Genomic DNA, 24,971 nt, shown 5'->3' on the forward strand with positions numbered 1-24,971 from the left:
TGAAAAACTTGGATCATACCAAGTTTTCTTCAAGTTAAGTCGAAATAAACGCATTTCATTATCCATTTCTATTTACCCCATTTGAAAATAATCATTTATCGAACGTTGCTGGAATATGTGAAATATTTTTGTATAAACGTTGCACTTAACGCTTAAGTTATGCTGTTTTGATACTTATTGTCATGTATTTAACGGCTATTTTAGCGTGCGCCTATTTAGCCGACATTAAAACCATAGAAGATTACCGCAGTTTGACGTTTCTTCATCTTTATTTTTCAAACTGTCAAAACGTAAATAACAAAAGAATGTTGTGAAAAATAAAGTACTATGGGGGAAATAATGGAAAGTGCTTTTTTGAGCATTGTCTGTCGGGAATGCCCGGATGTTTCCGACTTCGATAAAGTGTGCCGCATTTGCCTGACGCAGTCGAGTTTGAATCCGATATTCCGCTTCAAAGACGATCTCCGCGACGAGACTCAAGATTTGTCTAAGAAGATGCAAACCTGCTTCAAGATGAAGATCAAAGTCCGCGACGGACTTCCGGACAAGATATGCCAGACGTGCGTAAAAGCCCTCAAAGTGGCTCTTCATTTCCGGGAGCTCAGCGAATCCGCAGAAGGCAAATTGAGAGCGGCCCTCAAAAATGAGAAAATGCCTAAAAAAGTCGACGAGTCGGTGATCAAAGAAGAGACTCTCGACTGCGGGTGTGGGACTTTTAGCGAGGATTATAGAACGGACGACGATGTTAAAAACGAGGACGTTTCCGAAGATATTCCTTTGAGTAATTTAAAAGTTGAAATGGAAACGGATGCTAAAGCCGGCGCCATAGACAATAAAGATAATTTGGCGTTTTCTTGTCAATGGTGCGAGCGGGGATTCCCCTCGGAGGGTAGCTTGAAGAGTCACGCGTCTACGCACACAGACGCGCAGCAGGAGTACCACTGTCACGGCTGTAACGGAGCGTTCTACACCAGGAAATTAAGACTAAGGCACGAGAAATACGATTGCTTGAAAATGCCACCGGGATCCATGTATAAATGCAGGTAAACTTCATTCTTCTTCTCCGTCTTACTCCTTATTACTGAGGGTTGTGGCCCTTGTGGAAGCAATGCCTCTTCCCCAGTTATCCCTTGGCTGCGCTGCACGTAGCGCTCCAACCACCTTGAATCCATCGGTCCATCGTGTGGGGATCTTCCTCTCCCTCTCTTCCCCTCCAGGCTACTCATCACAACCAGTCCTTCCAGGCTATCCTCATTGCCACACGCAACGTGTACAAAGCACTAAGAATCCATTACAATACGGGGAGGCCGACATACAAATACTTAAATATATATTTTTTTATATTTGATTTATACCTTCAAACCCTTATCCGCACCCCAATGGTGCATAGGGCACTGCATCATATAAACGCAGTATTATCTTGATCATTAATTAACACACTAAGGAAATGTGATCAGCCCTCCGCTTCAGGTACCAGTCCAGGGTAATATTGACCATACTATTATACCATTACACTACGGAGGCGGACTTTATCATACCACAATGTCAACAATGCTTTTAATATGGAAATCTACCAACTGTCTGCAGTTACAATAACTAATCTGATGATTTTGTTTGCAGTAAGTGTCCCGCTGAGCTGAGGGGCCGCGCGTCATACGACGCGCACATGCGCAAGCACGCGGGAGTGGCGTGCCACGCGGCGGAGATATTCGCGTGCCCGATATGCCGCAAGACCCTCAGCAACAAGGGGTCCCTGCACACCCACATCCGGCTAGTTCACAACAAGACGGAAGGCATCCCATGCCCGGTATGGATCAGTCTTCATATCTTATTTCGAGAAATAAAAATACTTTGTGTTTTGATCCACTCACATTTTTATTAACCAACTAGTTTCACAATAAATTAAACCCTGAAGAGGGCAACAGGTTGTTGTCGAAACTAGTTGGTTTATAAAAATGTGAGTGGATCAGAACACAAAATATTTTTATTTCTCGAAATAATATATCAAGATGATCCACAAAGTAAATGCTTTCAATATTCAAAACATAATCTTCATATCGTTCACTCCTTTCAAGAACGTCATAAATCAAAAATCGTCAATTTTCGGTTGTGCATGTTTTCGGAATACCCAGAAAATGTACTATATCCCAGCAAAAGCGGTATATTTTAAACTTAATATTTACCCGCTACAGGGCAGAAAGTGTTGTTTTTGCATTTTGAAGAAAAGGTATTATTTAATTATTTTTTTAAATATACTAAATATTTTTCATATGGAGAAAAAACCTTCAGGTTTACCTAAAAAGATCTGTTGCACAGTAAAAAGTTTAATAAGTGGCTTGATATTTAATTTTAATACATTGTATTATATTTTTAAACTTTAAAAACGATCTCCTGAAAAATCAAGTTTTTTGATTTATGACGTGCTTGAAAGGAGTGAGCGATATCTGTTGCTGTTCGGCCTTCTACTTGTGTACAGTATTGAACAGACCCCTTCCTCTTGGACTTCCACAGTTTGATTATTTCCTCAATCGATTGAGACGCCTTAAAAAACATTTCTTCAAATGTCACTGTTTCTGTTCCAAGTGGCTCTGAATGCTTATGCAACACAGTTTATCATGTCCCTACTCAGGCTTCAACGTATAAGTTTCTACTTACTAAATAAATAAAAAATAAAATAAAACCCTTATCCGCACCCCAATGGTGCATAGGGCACTATGTCAAATAAACGTAGTGTTATCTTGATCGTTAACACATGAAGGAAAGGTGATCAGCCCTCCGCTTCAGGTACCAGTCCAGGGTAATATTGAATAAATATTGCAGTGAAAAAGTCAATTATATTTGTTTTACCCCCTTGGGAATCGAACCCGGGACCTCCAGAACGGTAGCCGAGCGTGCTGACCATTACACTACGGAGGCGGACACATGAAATTATAGTAACTAAATATAAAGAGCAAATCCACTCACAAGTAGGCATAGGCTATGAAACTTATACGTTGAAGCCTGAGTAGGGACATGATCAACGGTGTTGCATAAGCATTCAGAGTCACTTGGACGTTAGGTAAAATAAAAAAAATAGAATGAAAAAATCAAGATATTTTTACCCCTTCCCTTACGATGCTAAAAACTTCCGCGCGCTCCGGTGATATGTGTTTTGTACACCATATGAAAATGTGGTTTAAAAACGGAAAAAATGTGAATATTCCCTAAATGTTGCTTTTATTGACCATAGTTGAAGTGGAATTGTATCAATTTTGTAATGTTAGCTCTGGTAAGTACCTCAAAAAGAAAAAAAAATACATTGTAAGTATCCGCAACAGCTAGTGTAGCGATACAACCATCCTGTTTATTTTAATTTTCCATATCGGAGCAATATTTATTTTATTTTTCCATATCGGAGCAATATTTATTTTATTTTTCCATATCAGAGCAATATTTATTTTATTTTTCCATATCGGAGCAATATTTATTTTAATTTTCCATATCGGAGCAATATTTATTTTATTTTTCCATATCGGAGCAATATTTATTTTATTTTTCCATATCGGAGCAATATTTATTTCATTTTTCCACATAGCTGGTCTCTCGTTTCAGCAATATTTATTTTATTTTTCCATATCGGAGCAATATTTATTTTATTTTTCCATATCGGAGCAATATTTATTTCATTTTTCCACATAGCTGGTCTCTCGTTTCAGATATGCGGCAAGACGATGAAGAGCGAGTACTCGCTGCACTCGCACATGCGCACGCACGGGGAGCGCGTGCACGCGTGCGACGAGTGTGCGTACCGCACCAACCTGCCGCAGTCGCTGGCGCTGCACAAGCGCCGGCACAGCGGCGAGCGGCCCTACGCCTGCGAGTGGTGCACGCACCGCGCGGTCAACATCAGCAACCTCAACAAGCACCGCCTCGTGCACACGGGCGTGAGGCAGCACGAGGCAAGCCATGCTTATTTACTTATTTTATTTATTTCATAGGTACATTTACTATATGTATTACGGCTCTTTAGGCATGGCCTGTGTTGAGCCGAAATACCCAAATGGTGCATAGGGCACTGCATCATATAAACACAGTGTTATCTTGATTGCTAACACATGAAGGAAAGGTGATGCCCTCCGCTTCAGGTACCAGTCCAGGGTAATATTGAATAAATATGTTATAATTATTGAGTGAAAAAACTCACATATTTATTAGACCATCTCGTTGGAATCAAACCCGGGACCTCCAGTACGGTAGCCCAGCGTGCCGACCCTTACACCATGGAGGCAAACACATGCTAGACACACACGCCTATCGTGATAATACCACGATAATCATGCTATTATCTTGATAAGTTGTGAAATTTCACTTGCAATAGAGAATTTTGTATAGGATTGAAAGTGATGAATGCTTTTTGTATTAATTTTTAAATCAAACAAAGATTTTTTTTAGTCTACTAAGTTGTATTTTATTGTAAAAACGGCCTATGACGGTCGTAAGCCCCGTAAATGCCCAGACTTGCATATTCTTCTTCATCTTTGATGAGATGTCAAAAAATAATATGAAAATAACTCCTGTAATTGGAGATAATCCAGATTTTGTGAACAAGTATTTGGACACACTCAAAATGTTGTAAAAAAATACACATAAAAATCAATATTGTGACAATTGTTTCGCCTAGTTATGGCATTTTCAAACAAATGCCACAATAATACGAATGCCACAATAATAGAATTGTATAGCTACACTCGTATAAGGACCGTCAGTCCATTTAATCTTCACATTCGTTTGATAATGCCCTAACAAGGCGAAACAATTGTCACAATATTGGTTTTTATGTGTTTTTTTAACAATAAAATACAACTTAGTAGACTCAAAAAATCTGTGTTTGATTTTAAAATTAATACGTAAATTAAAATGGAGTTCTACAAATTAAATGCCAAATCGATAAATAGTATATATAATTGTTGGGTAATATATCCAAAATAAAACACGGTTTTTGTTGGATTGAATTCTACATTTATTTATGTATATGTTAATACGTGACGCGTTTCCTCTTCCTAGGACATTATCAAACACTTATGACATTATCCGTCCGCCTCCGTAGTGTAATGGTCAGCACGCTCGGCTACCGTTCTTGAGGTCCCGGGTTCGATTCCCAAGGGGGGTGAAATAAAATATAAGTGATTTTTTCACTGTAATATTTAGTCAATATTACCCTGGACTGGTACCTGAAGCGGAGGGCTGATCACCTTTCCTTCATGTGTAAACGATCAAGATAACACTGCGTTTATATGACGCAGTGCCCTATGCACCATTGGGGTGCGGATAAGGGTTTTATTATTATTATTATTATTATTATGACATTATCAAGTGTTTGATAATATCCCAAGAAGACGAAACGCGTCACGTATTATGATATACAAAAATAAATGTAGAATTCAATCCAACAAAACCGTGTTTTATTTTGGATATATTACCCAACAATTCAATATGGAATTCTACCAACTGTCTGCAGTTACGATAAATAGTATATATATAGTTATGATTGGTGTTTTGTTCTAGTGTAAAGAGTGCGGGAAGAGGTACAAGGCCAAGAAGACCCTGCTGTCGCATGTGAGCAGCTTCCACCGGGGACTGCGTCCATTCTGCTGTGACAAGTGCGGCAACAAGTACGCGCGGTACAAGACGATGCGCGCGCACCAGAAGAAGGCACATCCCGACGACTGATTTTTTTTTGTATCCGAGTAATATTTATTGTATTTTTATGTATCCGAGCAATATTTATTGTATTTTTATGTATCCGAGCAATATTTATTTTATTTTTATGTATCCGAGCAATATTTATTGTATTTTTATGTATCCGAGCAATATTTATTGTATTTTTCTATATCGGAACAATATTAATTTTATTTTTTCATATCTCGCTCACTCCTTTCAAGAACGTCATAAATCAAAAATTGACAATTTTCAGTTGTGCATGTATTCGGAATGCCCAGAAAATGTACTATATCCCGGCAAAAGAGGCATATTTTTAACTTAATATATTTACCCGCTACAGGGCAGAAAGTGTTTGTTTTTGCATTTTGAAGAAAAGGTATTGTTTCATTATTTTTTTAAATATACTAAATATTTTTCAAATGGAGAAAAAACCTTCAGGTTTTACCTAAAAAGATCTGTTGCACAGTAAAATGTTCAATAAGTGGCTTGATATTTATTTTTTAAACATTGTATTACATTTTTAAACTTTAAAAACGTTCTCCTGAAAAAACAAGTTTTTTGATTTATGACGTTCTTGAAAGGAGTGAGCGATCTGTGCAACACCTACTTTATTTTTCTATTTCCGAGTGATATTTTTTTAATTTTTTATACCCCAGCAATATATTCTTTATTTTTTTATATCCGAGCAATATTTATTCTATTTTTCCATATAACAGAAATATTTAATTTAATTTTTAAGCATTGTTTATTTTATTTTGTCTAACCAATATTTAGTCCGCCTCCGTAGTGTAATTAATGGTCAGCACGCTCGGCTACCGTTCTGGAGGTCCCGGGTTCGATTCCCAAGGGGGGTAAAATAAATAAAAGTGATTTTTTCACTGTCATATTTATTCAATACTATGCTGGACTGGTACCCGAAGCGGAGGGCTGATCGCCTTTCCTTCATGTGTAAACGATCAAGATAACACCGCGTTTATATGAGGCAGTGCCCTATGCACCATTGGGGTGCGGATAAGGGTTTTATTATTATTTTACCTAACGTCCAAGTGACTCTGAATGCTTGTGCAACATCGTTTATCATGTCCCTACTCAGGCTTCAACGTATAAGTTTCTACTACAAATACCACGACCAAGATAACACTGCGTTTATATGACGCAGTGCCCTATGCACCATTGGGGTGTGGATAAGGGTTTTATTATTATTTTACCTAACGTCCAATGCTTATGCAACATCGTTTATCATGTCCCTACTCAGGCGTCAACGTATAAGTTTCTACTACAAATACCACGATCAAGATAACACTGTGTTTATATGACGCAGTGCCCTGTGCACCATTGGGGTGCGGATAAGGGTTTTATATATATTTATATCCAATATTTAGTATTTTTTTCCATAAACAAGATTTTTTAAATGAAAGTTATATACATATTCCATATTTTTCTATAAATCTATATTTATTTATTTTTTTACGTAATAATAATAAGTTTCAATTCATATTTATTAACAACATTTTGAGTGTGTTCAAATATGTGTTCACAAATCTGGATTATCTCCAATTACAGGAGTTATTTTTCATTTCATTTTTTGTCATCTCATTTTGATGAGATGTCAAAAATCCTAACCTTAGGATGAAGAAGAATATGGAAGTCTGGGCGTTTACGGGGCTGATGGCCGTCATAGGCTGGTTTAAGTGATCACTTTACGCACGTGTAACATTCACCAATTCTACCCATTATCAGCAACCACACTACTCAAATTCTTGGAAGTTCTATATATATACACCAATTTTGAAACATTGTTCTTGAATCACTAGAACTTCACTAGAGACATCTTGGTGAGACGAAAAGAAGCTTTTTTTATCAAGCAGAAACTCTTTTACTAGTGTGAGGTCCGAATCCTGGATTATAATCACACACATCGCTCACTCCTTTCAAGAACGTCATAAATCAAAAAACTTGATTTTTCAGAGGAACGTTTTTAACCTTTTAAACGCGTTAACTTTGTTCCTAAGAGACGCCCGTGCGCGGCGGTATTTCGCCGTTTTTGAAATGATTACTTTTATCATGTATTTAGTTAAGAAACGATTTATTTTCCTAAACAAAAACGTTCAATGGGATTCATCGTGCCTTTTTGGTACTCTATTATACACGTGTGTCACATTATTCTTGAAATATATCGTAATATAAACAAATTAGATCGTAACATAAATAAATCAAAGCACGCATCGTGTGTCACTCTTACCCACTGGCGATGCGTAGCGTCGAGAGTGAGACAGATATAGGGCATGATTATGGCGCGGACTAATTACCGACCGCAAGAAAAATCAGGGATCTGTTATTTTATTTATCCTTGTGATGTTACAAATTATTAGTCAGATATTTCAACAGATGTCATAAGGCCGAGGATTGACGTATTATTTTATCCAAAGTTCCACACCATGAAAAAATCCCTCCAAGTTGAACTGAGGTTCGAAACTTGGAGCAAAGTGAAAACACAAACGCTTATGTCAGCCGCGTATGGGGCATGTCTTGTAAAAACACAAACGGTTATGCGAGCCGCGTGGATCCGGTTAAAGTTTAAAAACATAATACAATGTATTAAAAATAAATATCAAGCCACTTACTGAACTTTTAACTGTGTAATAGATCTTTTTAGGCTTACCTGAAGGTTTTTTCTCCATTTGAAAAATATTTGGTATATTTAAAAAAATAATTAAATAATACATTTTGTTCAAAATGCAAAATCAACACTTTCAGCCCTGTAGCGGGTAAATATCAAGTTAAAAATATGCCGCTTTTGCCGGGATATAGTACATTTTCTGGGCATTCCGAAAATATGCATAACTGAAAATTGACAATTTTTGATTTATGACGTTCTTGAAAGGAGTGAGCGACATGAGAAACGCCAGAAAATAACATTTTCATTTTTATTATTTTAGCTTAGAATTTGACCAGGTAATTTATTGCTCGGCTACTGTTCTGGAGGTCCCGGGTTCCATTCCCAAGGGGGTTAAAATAAATATAAGTGATTTTTTCACTGTAATATTTATTCAATATTACCATGGACTGGTACCTGAAGCGGAGGGCTGATCACCTTTCCTTCATGTGTAAACGATTAAGATAACACTGCGTTAATATGACACAGTGCCCTATGCACCATTGGGGTGCGGATAAGGGTATTATTATTATTAATTTATTTACAACATTTTGAGTGTGTCAAAAAATAATATTATATTTAATTTTAATTTTCCATATCCAAGCAATATTTTAATAATTCAGATAGCTTGTGGATTTTAAATATGTAATGGAATTTTTCGCTTTGGAATAGTTTTATAAAAAATATAAAAAAAAAGTAATATGGTAGAAAAATATTTTTCATATAAAATTATAATTTATTTCATTAAAAAAATTAACAGACTAACTTATTAAGGAATTTAACTATTTCTTATATTTCACACTGCTTCTCCTTGTTTACCCTTCCCATTCTCTCTGCCTACCCCTGCAGAGGAGCGGGGTGAGGTAGTGGTTAGTCACCAGTGCTAGGAATGGGTGGGTCCAGGGGCCACTGAAGAGCGCTGCCACTAGTCACCAAGCACTATGGACGAGTTCAAGGGCTGCGGGCCCTAGTCACCAGTGCTAGGAATGGGTCCAGGGACCACTGAAGAGCGCTGCCACTAGTCACCAGCACTATGGATAGGTCCAGAAGCCACTGAAGAGCGCTGCCACTAGTCACCAGCACTATGGATGAGTTAGAGGGCGGCCGGCTCTAGTCACCAGCGCTGGGGATGGGGTCCAGGCGGCGGGGCGCGCGCGGCAGCGGCAGCGCGGGGTGGAACTTGCGGCAGTGGCGCCGGAGCCCCTTGCGGCTGCTGAAGAGCACGGCGCACTCGGGGCAGGAGTAGGGCTTCACGCCGCGGTGCTTGCAGGCCACGTGGTCCAGCAGCGTCTGCTTCGTGAAGTAGCTCTTGTCGCACTGCTCGCACTGCAACACAGAGGCACATCTCTAATCATGGGACTCTAGTGAACTATAGAATTATCTCTAATTTAGCTCCAAAATTATACTAAGTGAAATGATACTAAGTATGGGGTTCTAATGTGGTCTAGTTCCATAGTTATCTTAAGATATATTAATATATTCACAAATGATTCTAAATGCATTTAATTACGGGGATCTTATTTGCTCTAGAATTCTCTATAATTATGCTCTAAAGTGGTTCTCAATACAACTCATTATGGGACTCTAGTGAGCTCTAGAATTCTCTAAAATTATGCCCTGAAATGATTCTAATTATGGCACCCTAACAAGCTCATTAGACCTAGTTCTTTAGACTAGCTCCCACAACCTAGTTCTCCAGCCTAGTTCTGTACACGCTCTAGTATACCCACCGTGTAAGGCCTGATGTGCGTGTGCCTCGCCATGTGCTTCTTCAGATTGCTCTTGTTGATGGTGCTATAGGCGCACAGCGCGCACTCGTGCCCGGGCGGCGTGCGCGCGTGGCGGCGCGCGTGCGTGGCCAGCGAGGTCTTCATGTCGGTGCGGTACGGGCAGGCCGCGCACGCGTACGGCTTGAGCCCGGCGTGGCGCAGGCCGTGCGTGCGGAAGGAGTCCGAGTGGCGCGTGCGGAAGGGGCACTGCGCGCACGCGTACTCGCGCACCACGCCCGCGTGCCGCTCCGTGTGCCGCTTGTGCGCGCCCCGCGACGCCAGCGCCTGACCGCAAATCTGGAATGCAATTTCAAGATAACTAACTAACTAACTAACCATCACGCCGCTTCGCCGCAGGGGTAGGCAGTAAGAATAGAACGCCACACTACTCTCTCTGTCTTTGCAAACATTCTTCTCCTCTTCCACCTTTATGCGTCTTCTCAAAATTTTTCTGTATTAAAAGCAATTTCAAGATTCTAGATTTCTGTATTAAATGTTAAAAATCACACACAGATTTTTTGAGTCTACTAAGTTGTTTGTATATTATAGTTAAAAAAAACACATAAAAATCATAATTTATATTTGATGCACTAAGGGCGATTGTCCACTACCCGGAATTTGACCGTCGGGCAGTCCGGTTTTGAAAGACGAAAGCGACTACAACAGTTTAGCGTGATGGAATTTACGAAGAACTCCGATCCGAAGGAAGATGGACAAAAGCACAAGCCAATCGTCGTTTTAAAACGCTAACTGACGTGCCGGACGGTAAAATTCCATGTAGTGGGCAAACGCCCTAACTTGGTGATTTTCCATTTCATAATTAAAATATAGCTTTGCGCCTGTAACGCGGCCCAACGACCTAGAAGAACTTACAACATTTTGAGTGTGTCCAAATACTTGTTCACAATCTGCATTATCTAAAAAAAATATTTTACATTATTTTTTTGACTTCTCAACATAGATGAAGAAGAATATGGAAGTCTGGGCATTTACGGGGCTGACGACCGTCATAGGCTGGTTTAAGTGATCACTTTACACACGTGTAACATTCACCAATTCTACCCATCATTGACAACCACACTACTCAAATTCTTGGAAGTTCTATATATATGAACCAATTTAGAAACCTTGTTCTTGAATCACTAGAACTTCACTAGAGACATCTATTGGTGAGATGTAAAGAAGCTTTTTATTAAGCAGAAACTCTTATATTAGTATGTGAGGTCCGAATCCTGGATTATAATCACACACATGAGAAACGCCAGAAAATACCATTTTCATTTTTATTATTAAGCTTATAATTTGGCCAGATAATTTATTTACAACATTTTAAGTGTGTCCAAATTCTTGTTCACAAAATCTGGATTATTTCCAATTACAGGAGTTATTTTCATATTAATATGAAAATAACTTGTTCACAAAATCTGGATTATTTCCAATTACAGGAGTTATTTTCATATTAATATGAAAATAACTCCTGGGAAATAATCCAGATTTTGTGAACAAGTATTTGGACACACTCAAAATGTTGCATATATAGTTCAAATCTGGATTATTTCCAATTACAGGAGTTATTTTCATATTAATATGAAAATAACTCCTGTAATTGGAGATAATCCAGATTTTGTGAACAAGTATTTGGACACACTCAAAATGTTGTATATATAGTTCAATTTCGAAACCATAGTATTTGAATCACTAGAATTTAACTAGAGACATCTATCGGTGAGATGCAAGAAGCTTTTCATTGAGCAGAAACTCTTATATTAGTATGTGAGGTCCGATTCCTGGATTATAATAACATACATGAAAACGCCAAAAAATACCCTATTCAATTCATTATTTATATTTTGTATTTTGAACAGTTATTTAATTACAACATTTTGAGTGTGTCCAAACACTTGTTCACAAATCTGCATTACCTCCCATAGGAGTCATTTTTTATATCAAATTAATAATTAAAAAAATAACTCTATAATTGGAGAGCGTTCGCCTCCGTAGTGTAATGGTCATCACGCTCGGCTACCGTTCTGGAGGTCCCGGGTTCGATTCCCAAGGGGGGTAAAATAAATATAAGTTATTTTTTCACTGTCATATTTATTCAATATTACCCTGGACTGGTACCTGAAGCGGAGGGCTGATCACCTTTCCTTCATGTGTAAACGATCAAGATAACACTGCGTTTATATGACGCAGTGCCCTATGCACCATTGGGGTGCGGATAAGGGTTTTATATATATTATATATAAAATGTTATCCAGATTCGTGAACAAGTATTTGGATATACTTAAAATATTTTATGACTGAATTTTCTTTTAACTGTTATTTGAACAAAAAGGTGCATACGGCACTGCTTCTGGACATCACAAACTCACCTCACATATGAACAACGGCACAGAACCTCTGGGTTTCTTGGGGCATCTCGGCTTTGAACTTCCCACAGTTATTTCCCTAAAACAAATTTAAATGTATATATGAATTAGTATTCATTCTACTGGACACTGGATTATACGTCTAATAACGAACTGTGAGCAATGTGGGTACATTGGTGACACGTTGGTGAGAACAACATACCCGCAAAGTCTGGCAAGGGCATTCTAGACTCTTAGACTCCTCAAGATATCCCTCATTGATGCATTGCCCCCTTTTCAACATTCAAAGACAACAGCAGAAGGCGCGTTGTAGGAATCATCTACCTGACATCGGATACATGATAGTTCATAAGGAACTCTCACGAGAGGCGGTATCATACATGATAAAACTAGCCAAGGACATTGGTAGCTTAAACGAAGCTAGGACACAAAATGCCCAACCCTCTTCTAGTGGAACGGAAGGCCTGTTGAGGACAGTCAGCAGTCTCTGTGAGCAGCTTCTCCTGAGGAGTGCAATGTGGTCTCTGCTACTAAAAACATAAACCTAACACATTGTTGTCATGCGGTTTTGTTCATCAACCCCGCCCATGATTGTATCCTGGAAGTCTGCCGCCCGACCCTCAGTATACTAATCACAAGTAGCCGCAACACCCAATTCCCATCTGTACAATGTTTGCAGGCGTCTCTCGCGCTCTACCTAAAGTAAGCAAATAGAACGCTCGCAAGCGTCTCCCGCTCTCTACCGACAGTATGGAAAAGGACCCTAATTATACTCTGGCAGTCTGCCGCCCGACCCTCAGTATACTAATCACAAGTAGCCGCAACACCCAATTCCCATCTGTACAATGTTTGCAGGCGTCTCTCGCGCTCTACCTAAAGTAAGCAAATAGAACGCTCGCAAGCGTCTCCCGCTCTCTACCGACAGTATGGAAAAGGACCCTAATTATACTCTGGCAGTCTGCCGCCCGACCCTCAGTATACTAATCACAAGTAGCCGCAACACCCAATTCCCATCTGTACAATGTTTGCAGGCGTCTCTCGCGCTCTACCTAAAGTAAGCAAATAGAACGCTCGCAAGCGTCTCCCGCTCTCTACCGACAGTATGGAAAAGGACCCTAATTATACTCTGGCAGTCTGCCGCCCGACCCTCAGTATACTAATCACAAGTAGCCGCAACACCCAATTCCCATCTGTACAATGTTTGCAGGCGTCTCTCGCGCTCTACCTAAAGTAAGCAAATAGAACGCTCGCAAGCGTCTCCCGCTCTCTACCGACAGTATGGAAAAGGACCCTAATTATACTCTGGCAGTCTGCCGCCCGACCCTCAGTATACTAATCACAAGTAGCCGCAACACCCAATTCCCATCTGTACAATGTTTGCAGGCGTCTCTCGCGCTCTACCTAAAGTAAGCAAATAGAACGCTCGCAAGCGTCTCCCGCTCTCTACCGACAGTATGGAAAAGGACCCTAATTATACTCTGGCAGTCTGCCGCCCGACCCTCAGTATACTAATCACAAGTAGCCGCAACACCCAATTCCCATCTGTACAATGTTTGCAGGCGTCTCTCGCGCTCTACCTAAAGTAAGCAAATAGAACGCTCGCAAGCGTCTCCCGCTCTCTACCGACAGTATGGAAAAGGACCCTCAGGATACTAATCACAGCTAGCCCCACCTGTTGTTGCGCTCCTTGCAGGTCTTCATATGCGGGTAGTAGCCCCCTGCGCTGCTGTAGCGCGAGCCGCAGAACTCGCAGCAGTACGGCATCTCCTCCGAGTGCTGCGAGGACACGTGCCGGCGCAGGTCCTTCCGGGTGAGGAAGTTCTGCTCGCACAACTCGCACTGGAACCCAAACTCAAACTCAAATTCTCTATATTATTAATACGAGTATTTAAAGTATTTACTTTGCGGTTATTTTAATTTTATATTTTTTTACAAAAATATTAGTATATAACCACTCACCGAGATTTTTATGTCTACCAGTTTCGTGACGTACCCGTCTCTTCGTCAGGACAATCACTACAACTTTTCACTTCAATACACACACACACACACACAATCAAATTTTTATTTTTATTTTTATTTCTATACATTTATTTGAATCACAATTTTTACATATTAAGAACAGTTTTTTTTTGCACAGACCCACCAAGCCACCTTGTGTGTCTAGTCGGTGGAGTTCTTTTTTAATACATTTTTTATTGTTTTTAACAATTTTAATAATAATAATAATAAAACCCTTATCCACGCCCCAATGGTGCATAGGGCACTGCGTCATATAAACGCAGTGTTATCTTGATCGTTTACACATGAAGGAAAGGTGATCAGCCCTCCGCTTCAGGTACCAGTCCAGGGTAATATTGAATAAATATTACAGTGAAAAAATCACTTATATTTATTTGACCCCCCTGGGAATCGAACCCGGGACCTCCAGAACGGTAGCCAAGCGTGCTGACCATTACACTACGGAGGTGGACAATTTTAGCGGTTTTAATTCTCACTCATATAATATTTTTACTAATATTTTATGAAGAATCTAAAAGTCAGGGCATTTACAGGGTTTATGATCTGTCTGGTTTACGATATGATATTTATATTTAAAGCAAAATAATTTAAAAAAAAATAAAAAATAAATAAAAATCTCCATTTTCCAATGTTGCGGTTCTACGAGTGACTTGTACCTGATGCTCGACGCCCTGGGAGTGGCTGCGCACGTGCGACAGCAGACTGCGCCTGTGGTGGGTCCGGAAGGAGCAGAGCGGGCACTCGCGGGACTTCACGCGGGGGCCGTGCCTCTCCATGTGCGACACGAGGTAGCGCTTCACGCGCGTGCTGTAGGCGCAGTGGTCGCACGCGTACACGACGCCCTGCAACAGGCCGCACAGCATTGGAGAGAGACCTCTTCCCACCTTTACTTGCAACTTATCCCCGAGAATAGCCATTCACGCACACCTACGCTATTTCGGGACTCTATTTTGAAAGCACAAAAACTGTATTTCAGGACTCTATTTCAAAACTACAACAATTCTCTTTTTAAACTACAAAAACTCTATTTTAAATCTACGGAAACTCTATTTTGAAATTACAATAACTCTATTATGAAATTTTTAATTAATGTTTTACTTAGTAAATACGACTATTTCTTAAAATCTACTGTGACACGTGTTTCGACGCATTCCGCATCATTTTAAAACACGGTGTTTAAAAATGATGCAGAATGCATCGAAACACGTGTCACAGTAGATTTTAAGAAATAGTGGTATTTACTAAGTAAAACATTAATTAAAAATGGATAGATTTTACCACAAAGTGACTGCCGAATCAATTAATGAAATCTATTATGAAACTTAATATGACTCAAAATAATAATAATATATATTTTGAAGCAATGAAAACTCTATTTTGAAACTACAAAAACTTTATTTTGAAACTACAAAACCTTTATTTTGAAACAATCAAAACTTTATTTTGAAACCGCAAGAACTCTATTTTGAAACTACAAAAACTCTATTTTGAAACTGCAAAAACTCTATTTTTAAACTACAAAAACTGTATTATGAAACTAAATATGAATCTAATAAATATCAAATTTTAAACTATGAAAACTCTATTTTAAAAGCATAAAAACTCTATTTTTAAACTGCAAGACTCTATTTTTAAACTACAAAAACTGTATTATGAAACTAAATATGACTCCAATAAATATCAATTTTGAAACTATGAAAACTCTATTTCGAAACTACAAAAACTCTTTTTTGAAACTGTGAAAACTCTATTTTGAAACCATAAAAACTCTATTTTGAAACTACAAAAACTCTTTTTTGAGATTCCATTTTGAAACTACAAAAACTTTATTGTGAGATTCTATTTCCAAATTAAGACTTGACTTTGAGACATTTCAAATGGTGAAAACTACTTTTTACAAACTAGCCACAATATTTACCTTGCAATACGAATGCATCTTCATAATGTCCTTGACAGGTTTAAATGGTTTCTCTGTCGGGCTGCCAGAACTAAAACACAGAAATATAACAGGTCGTAAGCCCTGTAAACACCCACACTTAGAAACGATAAAAGATACCTCCTAACTAAGCGGAGAAACCCAGATTTGTGAACAGGTATTTGGACACACTCAAAATATTCACTCACTCTTTCCTCGTGTTGTACTTGACAGTGATGCTGGCCCCGTGTGCGTTAGTCATATGCTCTACCAGGTACTTCCGCATCGTGAAACCCATTTCACATTCGTCACACTAGAAAAAAAAATTATGTTGCATTGAAAGTTTTATGTGACAGCACCCGTAAAGAAGCATATGTTCGCCATGAGTGATGTACAGTATCGCGTGTGTTGCTGTTGAATGCAACAGATGGCGCTTCCATTTCACATTAGTCATACTAGAAAAATATATATGTATTTTGTGTGTTTGTGTGTGTGAAGTGTCATGAAACTGATACCCAAAAATTTGGGTAGTGTGGTTGTCAATCATGGGTAGAATGGTTAATGTTACAAGCGTGTAAAGTGATCACTTGACCCAGCCTACAACAGGTTATTTTTATTTTATTAAAACTAAAAAAAAAAACTTTGATCTATTTTGACCCCCGGAATGCCGACCATCTTGCTACGGAGTCGGAGCTAGACTTAGCCACTACCTTATGCACCAGCGCCCTCTGGGAGTGCTTGAGCAGGTGAGCGCGCAGGCTGCGCTTGTGGCGCGTGCGGAAGGGGCAGCGCTCGCACGCCAGGTACACGTTGGACATGTGCTTGTGCATGTGTGAGACGAGGTAGCGCTTCACGCCCGTGGTGTAGGCGCACAGGTCGCATCTGTAAGTCTTGCCCTGCGAAAAAGGATTAAGTATTAGCGGCGCGAACTAGCCATTACTGGTATTCTCATATTTATATTTACAAAATGGTAGTAGTGACTACTTTAGTGGCTTAGGACCACTATAGTGGCTTAGGACCACTATAGTGACTTGGGACCACTATATTCACTTAGTACCACTAAAGTTATTTAGGACCACTATAGTGACTTAGGGCCACTATAGTGACTTTTGACCACTATAGTCACTTAGTACCACTATAGTAACTTAGTACCACTATAGTCACTATGTACCACTAAAGTGATTTAGGATCACTATAGTGCCTTAGAACCGTAGTTGTGACTAAGGACCACTATAGTTACTTAGTACCACTATAGTGACTTAGTACCACTATAGTGACTTAGTACCACTAAAGTGATTTAGGACCACTTTAGTGACTAAGAACCGCAGTAGTGACTTACGACCGCAGTCATGATATAAGACCAAATGTATGCAACCCCGACTGCCCTACCTATTACTGCCATTCTCCTATTAACAAATCCTTCTCCATTTTCTTTCCCATATAGCAGTGATGTCCTCCACCATGAACCCTTCCCTTACGACATCATTATCCTATAAAAAGTACTACAAACTTGTAAAAGTAATCACCTAACATCGTATTACAAATGATATAGTTAAATGACCAGTGCCCTAAGCACCTTTGGGCTTGGGTAGGGTTCTGGGTAGGGATTTGAAAGGTCGTAAAGAGGGAAGGAACTAATTTGTGGCAGGGGAAGTAGAAGCCACTAGGAAAATGTATTTAATAAATTTTACCTTTAATTTCTTCATATCCTTGTCATATGTATGAATGGTATTTTCAATTTTAGTGTGCGACGGATCCAAATTATACCTGAAAATAAAATTAAAATTAATTGTGATAAAAAAATCGGGAAGCTAACCTGACTTATAGTTGAAAAACTAAAGTCGCAAATTAAAACTAAAAGTCTATTCAAAACCGTCACGACTTAAAACTATAGTCACAACTTAAACTATAGTTGCGACTTAAAATTACAGTCATGACATAAAATTACAGTCATAACTTAAAACTACAGTCATGACTTAAAATTACAGTCATGACTTAAAACTATAGTCGCGACTTAAAATTATAGTCATGACTTAAAACTACAGTCAAAAATACAGTCATGACTTAAAACTACAGTCATGACTAAAACTAGTCATGACTTAAAATTACAGTCATGACTTAAAACTACAGTCATGACTTAAAACTACAGTCATGACTTAAAACTACAGTAATGACTGAAAACTACAGTCATGACATAAAACTACAGTCATGACTTGAAACAACAGCCATGACTTAAAACAACAGTCATGACTTAAAACTAGTCATGACATAAAACTACAGTCATGACTTAAGATCACAGTCGTGACTAAGGACCACAGTGATGTGGAACTGCTGTATTCTTACATTGCGGAGGCCATCGGTCGTATTTGGCAGGTCTCGCCGTGAGTTTGGAGCAGGTCTTGGCTTGAAAAGGCGACTCCGCACATCCTGCAGTGGAACACCGACTGCACGCAGTGCTCCTTGGAGAAATGGGCTACTAACTTCAGTTTGGACCCAAACGCATTTCCGCACGTACCGCACTAAAAAAAAATGGGAGAATTTCATAATTTCCTGTCTTCAATTAATTTACAACATTTTGAGTGTGAGGAACTCACAAATTAATAAAAGAATTTCTGCTCAATAGAAAGCTTTTTTTCGTCTCACCAATAGATGTCTCTAGTGAAGTTCTAGTGACTCAAGTACAATGTTTCAAAATTGATTCATATATATAGAACTTCCAAGAATTTGAGTAGTGTGGTTGTCAATTATGGTTGGAATTGGTGAATGTCACGCGTGTGTAAAGCGATCACTTAAACCAGCCTATGACGGTTGTCAGCCCCGTAAATGCCCAGACTTCCATATTCTTCTTCATCTTTGATGAGATGTCAAAAAAATTTTTTTTTCAATATATTCGTGAAAATGCAGTTGATATGCGATCTCTCAGAGGAATGTGAGGCAAAACGATGTATGATAGATGTTTGAATGGTGAAATAAGGAAGGAATGCAAAGCTGAGATAAGCATTATACATGAAATTAAGAAAGGTCTGTTGAGATGGTTTGGACATGTGGAACGAATGAGTGAGGAAAGAACGGTAAACAAAAATATGAGGCGAATGTAATTGGAGAAAGAAGCAGAGGAAGACCGAGAAAAACTTGGCACGACCAGGTATCCCGAACACTTGAAAGCGGTCAGGTTTTTAGAGGAAATAATCGGTGGGTATGTATGAGGAGATGAACGTGGAAGAGGCGAATAATGTTACCCAGCGCAGGAATGCCTTATTGCCTTCATGTAAGCAACGATCAAGATGCGTAAATACAATGCAATGCCCTATGCACCCTTGGGTGCGGGTAAGAGTTAGAAAAAGAAGAAGGATGTATGAAGAGATGCATGATTGTGGAAGAGCCGTGGATTGTTTGCAAAGCCAGAGTGGTGTGGCGTTCTATTCTCTCTGCCTACCCCTGCGGAAGCGGCGAAATAGTTAATAATAAATTTAACTAACTAACTAACTAACTAACCATAACGCCGCTTCAGGGCAGGCGTAGGCAGAGAGAATAGAGCGCCACACCACTCTGTCCTTGCAAACATTCTTCGCCTCTTCCACGTTCATGCATCTCCTCATACATACCCGCCGATTGTTACCACTCCTAACCTGACCACACTAAATAATAAATTTGGATAGCTTATATGGCGCCGTTTTCGTAAAATACTACCTCAAGGGCGCTTGATTACTTAGTTAGTTGGTTAGAGTTGTTAGAGACAATCGGAGGAAGACTGAACCGAAATTGTTGGAATAGGAATCGACTTTTCTTCTTACCTTGTTCCACTGATCGTGCTTCCGTATGTGCGAACGCAACGTGCTCGTAGACCTGGCGTGGAACTCACACAGCGGACACTCTAGACCCTTTTCATCCGAACCTATAATGACAAAACAAAGACAAAATTGGTTTATTTATTATAACTGCAGACAGTTGGTAGAATTCCAAATATTTTTTTTTTTTTCGGGTAATATATTTTTAAGCCCGCCAATGATGGCCAACCAAGTTATCTTTATCATTCCAAGAGGAATCGAACCCGGGACCTCCAGAATGTTAGCCGAGCGGGCTGACCATTACACTACGGAGGCGGACTATATAAATCTTCTTCTTTTTCAAACCCTTATCCACACCCAGTGGTGCATAGGGCACTGCATCATATTAACGCAGTGTTATCTTAATCGTTAACACATGAAGGGAAGATGATCAGCCCTCCGCTTCATGTACCAGTCCAGGGTTATATTGAATAAATATTAGAGTGAAAAAAAATATGTATGTAAATATAAAAATATTTGACTAAAATCTCAAACGATTGCGCCGCAATCAGTTGTGCATTTTCAAGTATGTGACCGCAGTCAATAGGCAGGTTTCTAATGCAACACACGTTTAAAATTCGCAAGGAAGAGGATCTGACCTGTGGAATGCTTCAAGGAGTGTGTGACCAGAGCAGGTCGTAGGTCGGTACGGAAGGAACAGCTTGCACAGGCGAAAGGTCGTACTCCCTGATGCCGCAGGGCATGGGACTCTCGCTGGTTCGGGTCACTCGTGGAGTAGTTGCACTCCGGGCAGTCGTACAGCCTGCCGCTGGGCGCCTGGAAAGCAGAGGCGGATCAGAAATAGAAGCCAGGACTGTAAACCAGGGGCGAAATGGAGAAATCAGGAGCGTGCAGCTGAGACAGATATAGTCGGGAAGGTTAACTGTCTCTCAGATGGTGTAGCCATGTGGGGGGTATAGTTAGAGCAGTATATATGGGAGAGTAGGCCCGAGAGTCTACATAGCACGTATGGCTAGAAGCTAGGACTGTATGCCAGGGTCAGGAGTGCAGAAGTCAGAAGGGGTGTGCAGCTGAGGCAGGTATAGTTGGGAAGATCAAGGGTCTATGAGATGGTGTAGCCATGTGGGGGGTATAGTTAGAGCAGTATATATGGGAGAGTAGGCCCGAGAGTCTACATAGCATGTATGGCTAGAAGCTAGGACTGTATGCCAGGGTCAGGAGTGCAGAAGTCAGAAGGGGTGTGCAGCTGAGGCAGGTATAGTTGGGAAGATCAAGGGTCTATGAGATGGTGTAGCCATGTGGGGGGTATAGTTAGAGCAGTATATATGGGAGAGTAGGCCCGAGAGTCTACATAGCATGTATGGCTAGAAGCTAGGACTGTATGCCAGGGTCAGGAGTGCAGAAGTCAGAAGGGGTGTGCAGCTGAGGCAGGTATAGTTGGGAAGATAAAGTGTCTCTTAGGTGATTTGACCATGTGGGAACATATTCTATTTAAAAATACTTACACTGGTTGAACTAGGAATGCGATGAGTCTCCAAATGGTCATCAAATTCACATCTTGTACCCAATTTGAGTGAGCATAGTCTGCAATCATATAGGAACATAAATAAATATATCAAACAATATCAACCTTCCCCTCCCAGTGATAAATGTATTTAATACAACTTGACTTTAAAATGAGAATATCAATATAAAATATAATAGATACGGGCTAACAATTGTATTCCTCTGTAATATAATTCTTCTTCTAACCCTTATACACACCCGATGGTGCATAGGGCACTGCATCATATAAACGTAGTGTTTTATTTTGATCGTTAACACATGAAGGAAAGGTGATAAGCCCTCCGCTTCAGGTACCAGTCCAGAGTAATATTGAATAAATATTAGTGTGAATAAATCACTTATATTTATTTGACCCCCCCCTGGGAATCGAACCAGGGACCTCCAGTACGGTAGCCGAGCTTGCTGTCCATTACACTACGGAGGCGGACATTGTTTTACATAAAAGTATTATAGTATTAAGTTATTCATTTGCAGCGACGGAAACAAATAATTTGTAAAAAAATCGGGAATAAAATCACCAATACACAAATGTTTCTGTGTGTCGGTGGCGTACTTTGTGCACCTTTTGCTCCTTTGTGAGGGATTATTTGAAGGGGGACCCTTATAGGGTATCGAAAGCTTCTATTTGAAAGGTATATAGCTCCTATGTGAGGGATAAATTGAAGGGGGGACCCTTATAGGCTATCGAAAGCATCTACCGGGAAGGTTTACACTATGAAGGCGGAGAACTTCAGTACGTACCTGCATTTGTACTGCGAGGTTGGCTTCCGTAGAGGGCACGTGAGTTCGTGGTCCATCCGGGCTTCCGGGACCCGGAACTCGGAGCCGCACCAATAGCACGGCAGCTCGCAGGCGCCGGAATGCCGATCGACGGAATGCCGCCGCAAGCTGTCGCCGTCCTCACACACGGCACCGCAGATCGCGCAAACCATCACCTTTTTCTAAAAATATCAAGAAATTGAAATAAATATAAATATAAATATTGAAGTCATACAGAAGAAGGTGACCAACTACCAAAACGTAAAATGTTCAGGAGGGTCATTTAAGTCACTTTTGCTTGGCAAGAAAATAAACACCAATGCAGTTAGTCATTTTTAGCAAATCAATATACTATACTTCCAAGTTTTAAATCCTTTGGGATTTTTTTCATGGTAATATTAAGCTGGTAAGATATCAAATATGTAGTCAATGATCTCGTTTTTGCAAAAAATGCACTTGGTCACTTTCTCCTGTATTTCTACGATATACATATTTGGAAAAAAAAACCTTGGTATCAAACACAAGCTTTCTTATTAATCGCTTTTATTTGGTACTATTATTCCAACCGTTTTCGACAACTGCAGTCCACAAACTGCCTCTATTTGTGCACATAGAAGCAGTTTATAGACTGCATATGCTCCACATAGGAAGCGGATATGGATTGATGAATGAATGGGTATGAATATGAAGTATGAGTGAAGAAAGAACGATTAAACAAATTTATGAGGCAAATGTAGTTGGAAAAATAAGCAGAGGATGACCGAGGAAAACTTGGAACGATCAGGCATGTCAAATACTTGAAGCGGCCGGGTCAGGAGTTGAAATAATCGGCCGGTATGTATGAGGAGAGAGAATGTTTGCGATGACAGGGCGACATGGCGTTCTATTCTCTCTGCCTACCCCTTCACGACGGTTAGTTAGTTAGTTAGCTGAGTAAGGATAATGCAAACCTCTTCCGTTTCGCAGTCGGGAAAAAGATGTTTTTGCTTTTCGTCCGTGGAAATGGTTTGCGCAACGTCTGCATCCATTTGTTCATTTTTAATGGGAATCAATTCCTGGTTTTGCGCGGAATCGGAATGCTCGTTGCCCAAGAAATCCATCTGCTCATCCATCTGGAAGTCGGAATGCTCATCTCCGATAGAATTGTTCTGGTCAAAGTCGATTGTGTCAAATTTGCCCAACAAATCCAGGGATTGCTTCAACGAGTTCTTGAAAATCTTTGCACTTCTTTTACAAGTAATTCTGCAAATAAAACAACAATATTATTCATATTATTTTTAGAAACACAATAAAAATACTTTTTAATTTTTTTTTTAATATAGTTACATTTTTAAGTACAACATAATACAATTTCTAAACATTTATACATATGGCAAACTTATAGTTTTAGATTGGATGTGCCTCCAAAAAAGAAACTGAGCTCTTGTGCTTGGAGAGGGACTTACACTCAAAATTTTATGTTTTATATAATGAATGGTATAATAGTATTTTTTTAATATTTTCTTAAAGATTTATATGTAAAGGGCATTAATTTTTTTCCAAAGAATTTTTAAATATTTTCTAATTTTTTAATTTGTCCGCCTCCGTAGTGTAATGGTCAGCACGCTCGGCTACCGTGCGTGCGTGCTATTCGTAAAATAAATATAAGTGATTTTGTTCACTGTAATATTTATTCAATATTACCCCGGACTGGTACCTGAAGCGGAGGGCTGATCACCTTTCCTTCGTGTGTCAACGATCAAGATAACACTGTGTTAATGTGACACAGTGCCCTATGCAGCATTGGGGTGCGGATAAGGGTTTTAGCATTATATTTTTTTAATTTCTTTAGGGAGTTTATTGAAATATTTCATTCCCAAATACTTGAAATTTTGTTGAAATTGTTTAGTATTACATTTTGGAGTTGAAAAATCATTTAAGAATCTCGAAGATAAACTTTTTTTTAAATTCAAATATTTGTCACCCTTTAGTAATTGAAAAATCGCGGATTTTTTAAAAATGGTTTCCATGTTCGGGACTTGAAATTTTGTAAATAATAATTTTGTTGGATATATTTGTAATATTATTCATGTCATTTTTTGAAACACATTAAAAAGACTATTACTATTGGCTAGTTTAGGAACGATACGGGTTAATATTTTAAACAACCTGAATCGGATGGCCTCGGACAGGGAGGCGTAGCAATGTTTGCACATCCCAGAAGGCAAGTCGTCGTCTCTCCTCACCGGCAGTCCGCAGCACTGCTTCAGCTGTTGCGATATATCCTCGGGCGGTCGGCCGTGCGACGTCTTGTAGTGGAATATCGACTGCAGCTGCCTAACTTCCCTGCACACCCGACACACGCGAGAGAAATCCGACGGACTCACGAAACTCATCGCGAACGCCTGTGACAACCGAATGACAGGCAACTGACAGCCGAGAGAA

At 39.5% G+C, this 24,971-nt stretch overlaps 3 protein-coding genes across 4 annotated transcripts in view; 2 read left to right on the forward strand and 1 right to left on the reverse strand.

The window, feature by feature from the left end:
- LOC148306808 (uncharacterized) overlaps positions 1-24,971 on the forward strand; it is a 138,825-nt gene that overhangs the window by 56,609 nt on the left and 57,245 nt on the right. The window lies entirely within an intron of this gene.
- On the forward strand, positions 215-7,127 carry LOC148306813 (uncharacterized). Of its 2 annotated transcripts, XR_015837946.1 has the most exons (6): positions 215-1,043; positions 1,621-1,807; positions 3,696-3,938; positions 5,545-5,718; positions 5,818-6,685; positions 6,860-7,127. XR_015837946.1 is itself a non-coding variant. In XM_088264348.1 (5 exons), exons 1-4 carry the CDS (start codon positions 328-330, stop codon positions 5,707-5,709), a joined length of 1,311 nt encoding a protein of 436 aa, XP_088120474.1. In that variant the 5' UTR covers positions 215-327; the 3' UTR covers positions 5,710-5,718; positions 5,818-7,127. The 2 variants fall into 2 exon arrangements, 1 of the variants encoding a protein (XP_088120474.1); XM_088264348.1 differs by having other exon boundaries at positions 5,818-7,127.
- Positions 5,887-24,964, reverse strand: LOC148306814 (uncharacterized). Its single transcript, XM_088264333.1, has 16 exons — positions 24,696-24,964; positions 23,498-23,789; positions 22,530-22,729; positions 21,728-21,806; positions 20,861-21,038; positions 20,229-20,329; positions 18,778-18,953; positions 18,126-18,201; positions 17,145-17,330; positions 16,644-16,747; positions 16,438-16,507; positions 15,176-15,361; positions 14,170-14,336; positions 12,501-12,576; positions 10,087-10,422; positions 5,887-9,682 (listed from the first exon to the last, which is right to left on the reverse strand). Exons 1-16 carry the CDS (start codon positions 24,920-24,922, stop codon positions 9,467-9,469), a joined length of 2,670 nt encoding a protein of 889 aa, XP_088120459.1. The 5' UTR covers positions 24,923-24,964; the 3' UTR covers positions 5,887-9,466.

The sequence above is a fragment of the Brachycentrus maculatus genome, unplaced genomic scaffold (assembly GCF_059751285.1).
Source record: "Brachycentrus maculatus isolate JH-2025_06_01 unplaced genomic scaffold, ASM5975128v1 h1tg000225l, whole genome shotgun sequence".
NCBI classification, from domain to species: Eukaryota; Metazoa; Arthropoda; class Insecta; order Trichoptera; family Brachycentridae; genus Brachycentrus; species Brachycentrus maculatus.

Coding starts and splice junctions, on each gene's coding strand:
- LOC148306814 (XM_088264333.1), bottom strand. CDS start 24,922: ATGAGTTTCGTGAGTCCGTCGGATTTCTCTCGCGTGTGTCGGGTGTGC. Junction 22,730..23,497: donor CCGACTGCGAAACGGAAGAG/GTTTGCATTATC, acceptor TGATATTTTTAG/AAAAAGGTGATGGTTTGCGC. Junction 16,508..16,643: donor AAGTACAACACGAGGAAAGA/GTGAGTGAATAT, acceptor TCTGTGTTTTAG/TTCTGGCAGCCCGACAGAGA.
- LOC148306813 (XM_088264348.1), top strand. CDS start 328: ATGGGGGAAATAATGGAAAGTGCTTTTTTGAGCATTGTCTGTCGGGAA. Junction 1,808..3,695: donor CGGAAGGCATCCCATGCCCG/GTATGGATCAGT, acceptor CTCTCGTTTCAG/ATATGCGGCAAGACGATGAA. Junction 3,939..5,544: donor CGGGCGTGAGGCAGCACGAG/GCAAGCCATGCT, acceptor GTTTTGTTCTAG/TGTAAAGAGTGCGGGAAGAG.